Source organism: Budorcas taxicolor, chromosome 11 (genome assembly GCF_023091745.1).
Source record: "Budorcas taxicolor isolate Tak-1 chromosome 11, Takin1.1, whole genome shotgun sequence".
Classification (NCBI taxonomy): domain Eukaryota; kingdom Metazoa; phylum Chordata; class Mammalia; order Artiodactyla; family Bovidae; genus Budorcas; species Budorcas taxicolor.
In genome coordinates, this window is record NC_068920.1 from 127,452,019 (window position 1) to 127,467,431 (window position 15,413).

At 46.0% G+C, this 15,413-nt stretch overlaps 1 protein-coding gene across 1 annotated transcript in view; it reads right to left on the reverse strand.

Annotated features, from left to right (window-relative positions):
• Positions 1-15,413, reverse strand: part of AAK1 (AP2 associated kinase 1) — a 152,013-nt gene that overhangs the window by 136,495 nt on the left and 105 nt on the right. The window contains exon 2 of the mRNA XM_052648743.1: positions 14,745-15,134. Coding sequence (XP_052504703.1) covers positions 14,745-14,910 — 166 coding nt within the window. The 5' untranslated portion in view covers positions 14,911-15,134. The remainder of the gene's footprint in view (positions 1-14,744; positions 15,135-15,413) is intronic.

Genomic DNA, 15,413 nt, shown 5'->3' on the forward strand with positions numbered 1-15,413 from the left:
CTCCATGTGCTCACTCGTTCGTTCAGCCGGTTTTCATCCGAGCTTTTGGATGTGCCAGGCACTACCCAGGCACTGGGGACAGGGCAACAAACAAGTCAGTCAAGGGCTCTGCTTTCATGGAGGTGAAATTCTAGTGGTGGGGAGATAAACTATGGGCAAGAAAAATCAACTGACACATGCTACCTGGCAAATTAAAACATGATGGGTTCCTTATAATGGATGGTCGAGAAAGGCCTCTCTGAGGTCAGACTTGAATGAGATCTGAATGACAGGTCAGCCATGGAAAGAGCAGGAAAAATATTCCAAGCAAAGGGACCAGCCACCTAAGACACTAAAGAAAAAACAAGGTTAAATGCTTAAAATAAATAAAAAATGAGGAATCACTGCTATGACTAAAAACCACACCAGCTAAGGTGAAGGGAGATACGAGTTCTTGGAGGGGTTTTGCAGGTCAGAGAGAGGAGTCTGAACTGAATCCCAGGTGTGCTCCACTTTTTCCACCTGCCCTACACTGATGCTCCCGAGGAATCCACCCATAGCCTCCTTCTCTCTTCTTGCACACTGGCTCCTGGTGTGCATGTCAGCTTCATTAATATCATGTGGTTAAAAGACAACTCCCACCAAACCTTTCTCTAAAGCCAAGCCTGTCCTACCCAGCAGGGTCCTGAACTGTAACCTCACCACCACTGAATCATGCTGAAAAGTCCCAGACTCAAGTCACTCTCTTTCCCTCACACACTTCTCCATTCTTTTCATTGACACCATTCTCTATCTAGTCACTTGAGTCAGAAGCCCAAGAGCCATCTTAGCTTCCCCTCACTCCAACGTGGAATTCTTAACACTGATGTTTTTAAGGGAAAGATATGGAGGAAAGCATAGCAGCAGAAAAGGAATGGAACCTTTCACCTCCACTAATACTGACACCTCCCAGTACAGCTCATACATAGGCCAAGGTTAACAACCCATCTCAGGAATGTTGTCCTAGTCCCTACTGTATAAGTTTAACCCTTCAACCAAATCCATCCCACCATCCCACCTACCCTCCCAAACGGTCTCAACTGAAACTAAGAACTCAAAAATCATGTCTGAGCTTGAAGAGATCTCTGAGATTACCCAGTGATCTCCTTATTTATGTAAGAAAAGACAGGCTGAGAGAAGGGAAGTTATGGGACCAAGATCACTGAGAAGCAGACTGGATAATCTATTTCCCTTACCTCATACAGCTGTTCATTCATATCCTATGACCTAACCCCAGAGCCACAACTTGAATACACAGATTTGGACACTGTTCTATCCTATCACCTTAAAATCCCTCCAAAATTGCTAGGTGGGTACATAGCTTAAATAAAACCCATTTTATCTTATTAATATAACATACTCATATTCTAATACTATGCTTTTAAAAGAAAAAGAAATGCTTCATCTTTTGGGCAAGCCTATATTATCTAACTTTTTTCAAGTGAATTCTGTTCAGAGTCGACCTTTCAACAAAGTTATGGGCAAACCACCAGACAAGATGTACTCTGATCCCTCTTTTCAATTCTCCTCTCTTAAAGTAGCAAGAACAGGGGAGAAATGAGTGCCTATCTATGTTCTAAAAGTTACATATAGGGATCAATTTTAGGCACCACCTCTCCAGACTCAATTTACAACTGAACTGCTTGTGCCATATTTATGAAACTTTCAAAGGCCATATCCTCTTTGACAGATATAAAAATCTCATGTCCTCTCCCCACCTCAACCCCCTGAGTCTACACTTTGACTCTTTAGAGGGTATAACCACCACTCTCCACTCTCACTGAGGTTCCCTTCTTTCCTGGCTGGACTGGGCATTTCCAACTTATACATTCCCTTCCTATCTGCCCCCTGCCCCTGCGCTCACTACCCTGCACACACGTTGAGAGTCACTGTCTAATTTATTGCAGGCTAACAACTACACAGGGCTTCCCTTGTGGCTCAGCTGATAAAGAATCCACCTACAATGCGGGAGACCTGGCTTCAATCCCTGGGTTGAGAAGATCCCCTGGAGAACAGAATGGCTACCCACTTCAGTATACTGGCCTTGAGAATTCCATGGACTGTATGTCCATGGAGTCACAAAGAGTTGGACACAATGAGCAACTTTCACTTCATTTCACTTCTACAACTCCACAAGCTAGAAAATTAATGCATGCCTTGCTTAAAGATAAATTCCAGTAATATCTGAGTTTTTGATACTTGACCTAACCTTAGTTTTAGAGTTCCTTTATAAAGTTATTTATACCTCACATCTCTACTTTTGAGACTGACAGTATTAGATACCCAAAATAGAATCCAATCAACAAAGAGAGATTTACTTGATTTTCTGGAAGATGTCCTACTCTGCTTTGTATTTTGTTGTTTTCAACTTCACTGAAAAACTAGAAGATTTCTTATGATTGTAATGAGGTTCCAAACACAGAACTATTTTTTTTTAATTGAAAGAGGGATAAGGGAGGTCTATACCTCTCAAATCTGGTTCTAGTGCCTGCCCACTGAATTTAACTTAGCACATACTGGTTTACTGTATTATTCATTCAATTAATTCATTCTCCAATACCCACCCTTGCACTGTTCAAATTTAACAGTCCTTAACTGCATACAAAATAAATCTGAGGTTTATATCCTGCCTCCTAAGAACTATCTATCTTATACTAGAAAGTAGATATAATTGAATAAACAACAAAATAAAAGTGTGAGATTACAGGCCCAAAGAGTCAACAGAGCGAGCAAGAATGACAGGCATTGGAAGACAGAAGGAAGGAATGTCCACCTGACAGCTGTGGGGAGTACTGAGGTGAGGCAGGACAAAGGATCGGTGGATTAAGGTAGGTGGGCGGGCTGGGAAGGGGATCTCAGATGCAGGGGACACCATCAGTAGAGCACTGGAAACAGCTAAATCCATGGCTCATGGGAGATGAGTGGGAGCACAGGCCTGAATGAAACAGGAAACCTGTGTTAGAGCACAAAGATGCGAAGGCGGACGTGTGCCTGTGGGGCAGGCATTCCTCTGGCAGAGAGACCCAGGATACTAACAGCAACCTGACAGGCTGGGGGAGTTACCTGAACACACATGGCTTTTAAGTGGGGAAAAAAATAAAATAAAATCAGAATTTCTCCTCTCATTCATCCTGGGGTTTTGTAGATACTGTGAAAGATTTAGATATATAGATACAGAAGATACAGATATCTACCTATAAATATTATCTATTCATTTATCACCAAGACTCTAGCTCCACCAGGTTTTACACACATCAAACCAAATACTGCTTGAGAAAAACAAAATTCATGCACCTAAATACTAAGAGTTACCGTTTGCAGACTGACTACATGCTAGGCTCTATGTTAAGTGCCCTACAGAACTTCACCCATTCTTACAACCACCCAGGGTGTTATCCGCATTTTGTAAATGACAAGCCAGGATCTTAACAAATTCCCCACCATCACAGGGAATGGACAAGCCAAGGACTGCCCACCTCCAGTACCCATGCTTTTAAACTAACTCTGAAAAGTCCTCTAAGGAGAACACCATTGTGCTCCCCTTGATCTAGGCAGTCAAGGAGCAAAGACAGAACTGAACATCAGGTTCTCCTCAGTCATTACCGAGCTACACCTTCTGGTAAAAACAGGGCTTTTCCATAGCCAAAAGGTCAGAAAGAATTATTTCTTCCAACACTGTCCACTCCCCTACCACCAAGATTCCTGGGATTCTAAAAAACAGTAGAGGACAAAGGTCTGTGAAACAGGGCTAGGAGGCTACCCCCAGGGGAAATTAAACAAGTCTAACAAACCCGTAAGATAATCAGCACTTCCTGAACCAAGAAGATTCACTGACTAGGGAAAAGGAGTCAAGGATTCTAGCAGGAGACTTGCCACCTCTGCAAAGCTGGGAGGCCCCTCTTCTTTCTTCCTGTCTCCATTTTGTTCTCAAATTCATGCTCAGTTCCAGAGGGACAATAATCTTTCTCTTACTCTAAAGGTCCCAGTACAATAGCTATAAGCATCCTTAAAAACAGGCACCAAACAATTACATGGCATTATACTGCTTTCTCCAGGACTCAAGCCCCAGATGAAAGGCATCATTATTTAAGATCATTATAATTACAAATGATAATCCAACATCAACACTATGCTTGGCCTTTTATTATAATAATATACGGATGCCATGAACTCTTTCATCTAACAATCTCTTGGCTCTTCAGAAATCATAAATGACACAGCTTCAACTGGCATGGCCTTCTGTTGTCTGCCAAAGTTAACTCAGAGCCCAAGGAGAAAAATGGCTAGATCAAGCTGATTCACTCACAGCACATCTCAAATGGAAACTCCAAGTTTTAACTCTTTTAACTTTGTTCCAACCTGGGGACTTGCCCTCTGTCAAGGCTGAAGTCTCACTCAGAAGGATTCCTCTTTCCTAACAATTGCCCATAACTCAACAGAAGAACTGAGACTGCTTAAAGGACATAACAGACTAATGGCCATAAAGCTAATAAGGAGGTATTAGGGGAAACACACTGACTGAAGCCGCCCTCCCTACCCAGGCACCACAGTAACCATCTGCGTGAATTATTTTACGACAGGAGGTCCTGGCAGGGAACACTGAACTAGTAAGCCACAACCAACAGGAAGAGTTCAGGAAAGGTCAAAAGGAGATGCCATGTGTCCTACCACCTCCCAGAATCCTTTTCACTGGCATCCATCTTGGCTGGGCAATGGGTGCACCACCAGGAAGGACCCTGAGTCAGAGAGATTGGCCAAAGACAACCCGGAAACTAACCCCATCAGCATCAAACCCGAGACTATGAGCCACATGGCAGAGCAGTTCTCCTGGGTTCCCTTGCCCTCCCGCTCTCCACCCAGGCGTCCCTTTCCAATAAAGCCTCTTGCTTTGTCAGCATGTCTGTCTCATTGGACAATTCATTTCCAAGTGTTAGACAAGGGCCCCCTTTCAGGTCCTGGAAGGGGTCCCCTTCCTGCAACAGAGGGAGAAAGTAGGCACAAAATCTTGAAGGCAGTATGGCCTCAAGGTGCTAATACCCATTATTCCTGAGTGATTCAAAATCACATAGAATAAAAAAGTTTTGCTTTGGGTGTACACTCGGAACATATGATTTATCTATGTAAAAAACTTTGTTCCTCAAAAGAGACTAAAAATGTTGCAATACTTACTTCAACTTTACTAAGAATAGAATGTGCAAAGGTGCAGAACTAGATGTGTTCCCTAAAACAAGGTTCCCGTTCCTCGAAGACGGGGTCCCAGAGAAAAGACTTAAGAACAATGCCACTCCAGAAAATCTCATCTCACCACTTCAGTCCTCACTGCTCCCTTTCCCTCAACCACCCAGAGTTTAGAGACTACACCACACACTCCAGCATTTCAATAGCTATTGTCTTGTGGGGGGCACTTGCCTCCAGTGTGTGGGTCACGTCAACTGGGAGGGCAGGATCTGAGGCTTCCATTACTCCTCTGCCACAGCATTTCTAACTGAGCTGGGAGAAAATACGCTTAGTAAACCTGCTCCTCCTGGCTGGCAGGGCTAGCTGCGTCTCATGCGCTCCGTGTTACACCCACAGCCTTTCACTTCATGGTCACGGCAACCCCACAGAGGGAGGAAGGACATTTACTACAAACGAGGAGGCAGCGGCTCACGATGGTTAAACGACTACCTCAAAGCCAGATGGGTAAGTAGTGCAAGTGGAGGAACTTGAACCCAAGATCATTAGCTGCAAGTATTAGACTCTTCCTGAAAATTCTTCCTCGTACAAAGGATTATCAATATCTTCTCTCATAACATTCTGACTTTTATTATCCCTTCCCAACTGAACCTTCTTTTGAGCAATTCAAGCCAGAAATGTGCTTCAACCACATTTTGGGGTTGCTCAGATATGGGAATATGGGGAGAATTTTTTTGAGCTTATAATTCACATTTAGGCAGTGGACAGCACTGTTACAGTCCCCTCAGCCAGGACCCACACAGACCTGCCATTCCACCTCTGCTGGTGTGTTGGTTTATTCTGAAAGTAGTTGTTTTACACAGAAAATTACATAGAGACTTTTAACCATAGTAAGTTAAGAAAGATTGCTGGCTTGCTGATTCTGAGAAAATGAATTTAAAAATTAAGTGGCATGTCTGAATCACACAGCAAACTAGACCCTTCTAAGCCATGCTGACTCCTCTCCTTCCCCACACTGACCACCATATCATGCTGAAGACCTTGACACTGCTGACTTCTGGGGTTGGATAATTCTCTGTTGAGGGTAGGGCATCAAGTGCATGGTGGGATGTTTAGCAGTACCCCCTGGCACACATTCACTAGATACCAGGATTACCCCCTCCTGTGACAATCAAAGGGGGCTTCCCCCATGGCTCAGCAGTAAAGAACCCACCTGCAATGCAGGAGCCGCAGGAGATGTGGGTTTGATCCCCAGGTCAGGAAGATTCCCTGGAGGAGGGCATGGCAACTCACTCCAGTATTCTTGCCTAGAGAATCCCCATGGACAGAGGAGCCTGGCAGGCTACAGTCCATAGGGTTGCAAAGAGTCAGACATGACTGAAGCAACTGAACATGCACCCACACATGTGACAATCAAAAATGTCTCCAGACATTGCTAATTGTCACAAGGATGGGGCTGGGGCAGGGGGGTGTAATCACCCTTGCTCCACTGCTCTAGACCAATGGTCTTTAAACAGAGGTACAACAATCCACTGGGTTTAGAAAGAAAACATGAGAATATTCATAGGAACTGTCATCTTAAAAAACAAGATTAAAAAAAAATGACAAGACCTCATCTTTACTAATATTTAATACAAGGTCCATCTCTAGCGCTCCCACTGAGTCCAAATGGCAGTCACACACCTCAGAGACCTGATGGGATCCTGGGGGAAGGGGGAAGCTCTGCAGCAGAGGCTGAGATGCACCGTCCATATGCTTAGTTAAGTGCCTTTACTGATTACATTTGTTTTAAATGGATTAGCCCTCATAAAACAAACAAGGGGATTAAAAAGATTCCTGAGAGAAACCTTCGATAAAAGATAACACAAGCATACATGAGCAACAAGAGAATGTTCCGGGTGTCCTCTTCATTAGTCACAGGACAACGCAGAAACAACCACAGTCTAATAAAATATGGCAAGAGTCACCAATACCTGACTGAGGTTATTTCAAGTATGGATCTGCATCCACTACCAGAAGTGATGCACCTCATTTTAAGTATATACTGTGCCTTCAGATCCCAGCTAACAATAGCAGGACATGACATAAATAAACAAACAGACATAAATGAAGGGACAGACTGTAAACCGACAGTGCTCTTCTATTAAAAAAGTTTATGAGACTATTTTTCTAAACCAACACTGCCCACTACAACTTTGAGATGACATTTTCTGCATCTGTGCTATTCAAAACTGGAGGCAGTAGCCACATGCAGCTACTAAGCAAGTGAAAAGTGGTCTGATGAATTAAATTTTTATTTTATTTCATATCATTTAAATTTTAATAGCTACATGTGGCTAACAGCTACTTTATTGGCCCACACAGTCCTGAACCACTAGTCCTGGACCACACAGTCCTGGACCACTGTTGCCTCAAAACACCTAGCTCGCAGCGAGCAGTGCATTTTCCCTGCTTTTGTATCTTTGGCCGTGTTATTCTTTCTGCCTAGAATGTTCTGTTGACCCTGTCCATCTAGCAGTAAGTTCTTATTTTTGAAGACACATTTCAAGTATCACCCTTTGTTAGCTTTCCCTGACTTCTTTTCACCCAAAAATCAATGGTCCCCCATGTCTGTTCCCTTGGCCCTGTTAACCCTTTATCTTAACATTTAGAGCTATTTGTTAATGTGTCTGAAGTTCTGTGAGTGTGAGCTCCTCAAGGTAGAGCCGTGTCTCATTTAATCACTGCATGATATCCAGCACAGAGTGGGTGCTCAGGGATGATTACTGAACCAACAAACCCAGGTCTCCAAATCACCCCGCAGGGCTCCCACCACCACACCGAACACACCAGAAGACGGCTCCAGAAAAGGAGGCTCAAGGCTACGCTTTGCTACTTCAAGTGCTAGATGCTACTTCAATAGACAATTCCATTCCTATGACTATCACTGCTTGGCTCCTGCAGACGCAGATGTCGCAGAGATTTCTTAAGCGGCTCAGAAAGCATCCATCCTTTGAAGAGGACAAGATGAAGGTGCACAGTTAGTCCCCTTTCAGAAGTGTCAACTTTCAAAGACGGCAAGTTGAAATGACTGCTCTGATGCAGGAGTATGTTTTCGTGTGTACTTTATTAGTATTTACTAAGCTTTTCTTGTGTACTCTACCCACAGTTTTAGCTCCTGAGGTGTAAGGATAGCCTCCTCCCAGACCCTCCTACACAGAACCCATGGGAAACTGATTCTCTCTCTTCACAACCTCTCATTAAGTGAGCTTGACTTTGTTAGAAAGACCAAAGGAAAGGCTTTGAGCACGCAATGGCTTATTCTGGATTTCATTTCTGAATTCTAGATTTGGCTATATTTAGCAAAGCTAAAACCGTCATCATGCCTGAAGCCAGGAAGAAGACACCATTCACAAACCACCCCCTGAAAATCTGCAGTTGCCACTAAAAGACCAGACTTCCCAGCAGGCAAAGACATCTGAAGTGGGAGGGGTCAAATTGGTGATTGCGTCAAGAGAAGACCTCACAGGCTTCTAGCCAACCTCCCAGCCTGCCACTGAAGCTCTCTGTGACCTGATTTCCTTTTCTTCTCTCTCCAATACACCTTCTGTTCTGGTCAAACATGCTCCTTTTCTCCCCTGTCCATTCCTTCCTGTAACACTGGTCATCTCACTCCCCTACCTGCTTCAGCTTCAAGCTTCTTACATCTATTTGAAGCTTCAGGACCTCTCTTCCCCAGACACTAGCCACCTCCTCACCCCACTATTGGCAAAGGGCTGAGGCATAGAAGGAAGTACTGCCTATTGGACAGCTAGGCAACAGTTACGCGGAAGGCCCAGGGCCACTGGGGAAAGCGAGCAGCCAGCGCAGCCAGAGAGAAATGGAAAAGAATTTCCTTCTACCACATTGTGTCCTTCTTTCCTTGATTTTGGAAGGGAAACTTGTACCAACCAAAATGACAACAACGGACTCACTGGTATTCCCAGAACTCACCACACTTTCGCACATGCTATTCTTTCTGCTTGGAAAGGCTTGGGTAACCCTCATTGGGAACCACTGGGTAATTTACATTCCTGTTTAAATGACACTTCATCTGGAAACCCTCCACCCCAGGGCCTTTCTCCTTTATCATCTCATAACGTCTTTTTACCACCTACTCTATATCCAGGACCATGCTAAGTGCTGGACACTTATCTTAGGATTATTCATTGGTTTATATCAAACCCGTCAATCCTAAAGGAAATCAACCCTGAATAATCACTGGAAGAACAAGAGCTGAAGCTCCAATACTTTGACAACCTGATGCTAAGAGCTGACTCACTGGAAAAGACCCTGACGCTGGGAAAGACTGATGGCAGAAGAAGGGGACAATAGAGGATGAGATGGTTGGATGGCATCACCAACTCAATGGACATAAATTTAAGCAAACTCAGGAAAATAGAGAAGGACAGGGACGCCTCGCCTGCTGCAGTCCATGGGGTCACAAAGAGTAAGACATGACTTACTGATTGAACAACAACAATGAGCTCCTTAAGAGCCAGGCCCAAGTTCCATTCATCCTCTAGCTTTGGAATCTAATACAGTGCCTGATACAGAGAAGGCACTGACATTCCCCAAATGAATACATGCCTGCATCATACTGATACTGCTAATACATATTTCTGACATACACATATATAGATACACACACATTTGTTGGTTTAGCTGGTTTCAAATGTATTTTTTAAGTGTCCCTACTTTGCACTGTAAGTAGGAGAAACTGTCAATGTTTACTCCCATAGAGACTTAACTGGGTAGTTCTCATTAACCCTAGACCTGAATTCTTTTAGTGGAGGTCAAATACTGTCCTGAGGGCCCCCTGGTCCACCTTATATATACCCACGCAGTTCTGGAATGTTGTTTTGGACACAGCAGGTAGTCAACATTTACCTGTGTCTGGAGCTTAGATGTAAAGCCTCATTTAGCTAAGGAGGTGTGATAAAAGCATAGCTTCTCAGATCTCCTTTGAGCATTGTTCCACTTTTCCCATTGAGCTTGTTCTGGAAGCTTAAACCAGATCTCCCCTTGACATCCCACACCCGTTACCTCAGACATGTTTTAGTATCTCATCACGGTATCTTTCCTGAGGAAGCTAGAGAAACAATATCCAACCCTGAGCCAGCCAAGAAAAAGCCAGATCCTCTGAACTGGTGATGGAGAGCCTTCACTTCCCCAGACAACCCCCTAGGACTAGTTAGTGAGACAGGGTGAGCAGGGCTGAAGCCACTGATCTTCTGCTCCAGCAGCTTGTCCTTGGGGTTCCTGCAATTCCCCCCCATAAAGGACAGACCAAACCCACATGAGAGAAAGAGGGATGGTCAGTGGGATGAGGTGGTACCAGGGTCTCTGCTTGAAGTCCACCGCATCACCCCTCCCTGAACTACCCGGCCACTGCCCTGGGCACCTGAGTACGACTCTCGGCCTGAGACACCCCTGGCTAGGATGGGTGGCTAGGTCAGCACCTGGAGCCTCAAAGGAGCATGGCTACCCCCAAACATCTCTTGACCCCGTAAGGAGCCATGCTGCTGCTAAGTCACTTCAGTCGTGTCTGACTCTGTGCGACCCCATAGACAGCAGCCCACCAGGCTTCCCCGTCCCTGGGATTCTCCAGGCGAGGCCTCTGCAAAGAACATTTGGCTCTGTCCACCCACACTCGGGGGCTGGGGGGGGAGGTGGTGGGGGGAGTAGCTGCAGTCAAGCTAGCCTTCACATTGCCCCTACTCCTCCTTAACTACTTGCCTATATGGCTAAAAAATAATAGCTCCCAAATATTGAACATCTGAAAAATGTTGAGTAATTTACACACGTCGCCTCATTTAATCTTCAAGACTGCTCCCTAGGGCGGTGGCTCTGAAACTTCAACTTGCAGCAGAATCTCTCCAGGAACTTGTTAAAGCCCCACAGCCACACCCTCTGGGGTGAGGCCCGAATTTGCATTTCTAACAAGCTCCTGCACACGATGCTGATGCTCCTGACCCAGGTGCCACACTTTGACTACCACTGTCAGAGAGATCAAAGAGCGGCTGGAAATGTCTTACCCAAGGTTTCACAGCTGGTCGAGAACAGATCCAGAATTTGAATCTGGATCTGCCTGATTCCTTGCAGAAGGCGATGGCACCCCACTCCAGTACTCTTGCCTGAAAAATCCCATGGACGGAGGAGCCTGGTAGGCTGCAGTCCATGGGGTCACAAAGAGTCAGACACGACTGACTTCACTTTCACTTTTCATTTTCATGCATTGGAGCAGGAAATGGCAACCCACTCCAGTGTTCTTGCCTGGAGAATCCCAGGGCCGGGGGAGCCTGGTGGGCTGCAGTCCATGGGGTTGCACCGAGTCGGACACGACTGAAGCGACTTAGCAGCAGCAGCTACCTGATTCCTTGGGAGCTTCCCTGATAGCTCAGTTGGTAAAGAATCCACCTGCAATGCAGGAGACCGTGGTTCGATTCCTCGGTCAAGAAGATCCACTGGAGAAGGGACAGGCTACCCACTCTAGTACTGCTGGGCTTCCCTTGTGGTTCAGCTGATAAAGAATCTGCCTGCAGTGCAGGAGACCTAGTTTCAATACCTGGGTTGGGAAGATCTCCTGGAGAAGGGCAAGGCTACCCACTTCAGTATTCTGGCCTGGAGAATTCCATGGACTGTATAGTCCATGGGGTCACAAAGAGCTGGACACAACTAAGCGACTTTCACTTTCACTGCCTGATTCCACAGACAGCTCTAGTAAACACCTCACTGTAGGAGTGAAAGTCTGCCTTTGTCTTGTTTTCCTAAATTCACTGACAGCTCCTTAAAGGCAGGCATTACACTTTAAACCTCCCTATATCCTCCTTCTCAGACCCTAGTAGTACCTTTGTACTTGGTGGGTACTTCACAGGTACTTTGTATACTGGCTCCTCCATAGCTATATACGTGTGTGTGTGTATGTGTGTATACTGGCTCCTCCATAGCTGTGTGTCTGTGTGTGTGGGTGTGTATGTGTGTCTGTGTGTGTGTGTGTGTGTGTTGGTTGGTATCTTCCCAACCCAGGGATCAAACTTGTGTCTCTTTATGCCTCCTGCAATGGCAGGAGGGTTCTTTACCACTAGCTCCACCTGGGAAGCCCCAATAGTAGTGCTCTTGGGTTGGCTGGGAATCAAACCAGGGCCTCCTACATGGCAGGCAAGAATTCTACCACTGACCCACCAATGCTTAGCACCAATTCTCCACCAAGAATACTGGAGTGGGTGGCATGCCCTCCTCCAGGTGATCTTCCTGACTCAGGGATCAAACTCATGTCTCTTTCATCTCCTGCATTGACCGGCAGATTCTTTACCACTAGTGACACCTGGGAAGCCCAATATACTTCTAAGAGCCACAGATTCAAATTCAATTAGAGTCAAAGAACATAAACAGGGCAACACTGCCAAACCAAGTTTTCCATGGCCCTCCCTCTTGCTACTCTGAATGTCTGTGCCGTCACTGAACCTGGATAATTCCAACTCATCCTTCAGTCAGTCACTTCCTGCAGCAAGCAATTCTTGGCACTCTAAAACTGGAAGCCACTGCACCCTAAGTTAATCTCCATGATGGCTCATATCGCTTGATTTTAACTGGCTGTTTTCCATTTCTCAAAGCAGTATGTAAATCCTAGCAGCTAGTTTTAAATTATATTCCCCAGAACCTAGCACAGTGCGGACACTCCACCACTGTTTGTTGAATGAATGAACACAGAGCTGCAAGCTCTCAGTTCCATTTAAAAATAAAAGGGCATGATGTACAGTTCCAGGGATGAATTCTGGGGAAGAAAAGGGCAGTATAGATGGAAAATTTGCCTTTTCTCTTCCCCATCAACTCAGACTCTGAGAAGTGGCACCGCTTAGGGTTACCTCCTCTCTAACGAGACAACATCCTAGCTGAACAAAATGTTTCTGGGCTTTAAGGTCAGCAGAGGCTGTTGAGAGGGAAGGAAGGAGCTCGGTGCCCCCTCATTGCTCCCAATTTCTCTCTCACAGACACACTCCTTCTCCATTTCTCCATCCCACTGCGGGCCAGGGCTCTGGCACAGGGATGAGATAGATCAGACTCAAGGGTGCGGAGCTGGCAGCGGGCACAGAAGCATCTCCCATCCTGCATCAAAGCCCACAAGGAAGGATCCAAAGGGATAGTGACTCAAACCCCGGATCAAGTCCAGCTAGAGCAGCACTGAGAACGGAAAAGCGCGACAATTTCATAAGGACATCCACTGCCAGATGTTTTTTTTAAGACACTGTTTTTAAAGTAAAGACTTCAGCCATAACCCCAGAAAACTGGGCCCAGCTGAATCCCATGCTGATTCAAGCTGAGAGCCTGACACAGCTTCTTCCTCCTCCAAGCCCACCAGCAGCAACACTCACCGTGACAGGCAGTTCCCGGGCCCAGGTCAGGACCCTTGCTCCAACCTTAGCTTGAAAAAAGGCTCCTTCCCCAGCAACTGAACTGTTTCCCCACCATGCTGCAGTAATACAGGCCTCCCCTTCCCCCATTCCCTGTCAGCCGATAAAACAACCTACAGCAGGTTGGCCCCATCCAATTAGTTTGAATAGCTTCATGCCAAGGAAACTGCTGCTTTTATTAAAAATAAAAGCACACTTGGCAGGCAGTGGGCTGTGAAAAGTATGAGTCTGGCATAATTATGAAGGTCAAGGTTAAGGTTACCAAAAGAGACAGGCAGAAAGCCTGGGGGATAAAGATATATACCTACATGTCTGTAGATAGAGAGGAACACACATGTAGGGAATTTACATAGTAGATCTAAATAACATCCTCTCCAACAGAGAAAAAGCAAAAATCGGATGCCACTCTCAAGTAATTCTTTTGGCAAAACACACACACACCCCAAAATCAAAAGACAAGAATAGGAAGAAGAGGGGCCCACTGGACCGATTTCAAAATAACCACATTCATTCCATGTAATTTCTGTTATCCGAACTGTATCCTGGGGACCTGATTACAGTTAGGTCAGGAAATAAACCTAGTCAAACCCACCAAGAGCCTTGGCTCTTGGAAAAACACATTCTGATTCCCTGAAAACCCTCTCTTCCTTCCAAGCCCTGGTCAAGGGAGAGGGAAAGTTGGGTGGGAGGAGAAACCCCTCTTAAAGGTTCTCCAACCCCACCCTGCAGCCCTCACATCAGTATTTCAAGTTTTAGGAGGATCACAAGCCCCACACCCTATATCTAATGGGAAGCTTTGCACTTTCACAATACGTTTTTCTCATCTGATCCTTAATTCCGTGAGGCAGGCAAGAACTGTCCTGTCAATTTTTTTTTTTTTTTTAATAAAAGGCCACCGAGGTAAACAATTTCTGGCAAACTCCCCCCACCCCATAAAGCCCTGTCACTTTGAAATCCCCGTTTCACATTTCTCAAGGACAAGGATTCACAGGGCAAGGGGAGGGAGAAGGATGGGTCAACTGGGCAAAAGCCATTCATACATTCAACAACTGGAAACCGAGTCTTGCTGCATCAGCACAAGATTTTAATTTACGGCGCACCGAAAGAGTCCCACCATACCTTCCGCCAGCACCTCGTCCACAGTGACCTGCTGCCGCCCAATGCCAAAGACCCTTCCGATGTAGCCGCTGCCCAGGCCCGAGGTGCTGCCCCCTCCTCCGCTGGAGCCGGAGCCCAGGCCAGAGCCACCCTGCTCTCGCCTGGAGTCGAAAAACTTCTTCATCATGCGAAAAGGAAGCAGGAAAGCAAAATACCGACGGTTTCTGGATTTTTTTTTTTTTTTTTTAACAAGAGATCCAAGGAGATTTCTTCTCGGATTTCAGCTCGGAGAGGAGCCACCCGAATCCGGCCGTGGGGGTGGGGGCTGAGGGAGGATGCCTATAGGAATATGCGTGTCAATCGCGCGGCGGTCCCCTCCTCCTCAAGAGAGCGATTCGTGTAAGTTTAAACCTGTGATGACAGAGGGAGAGAGAGAGGATGAATCAGTAACACACTTAAAAATTCAACTGCTGAGTCCTAGGGGGAGCAGAAGCCACCATCCTGGGGAAACGCTTCATGAATTTTCCTAGAGAGAAAAACCCTGGGGCTGAAAACGCGTCCCCGGCCCCAGAACCCGGGACTCCCGTGCCCTGGGCTCTGAAAACGGAGGAATTCGGGCCGCCTCGGGCAGCGCTGACCCAGCGGGCAATGCCTCCCCTCCTCCCCGGTCTCCCTGCCGCCCCGCGAGGC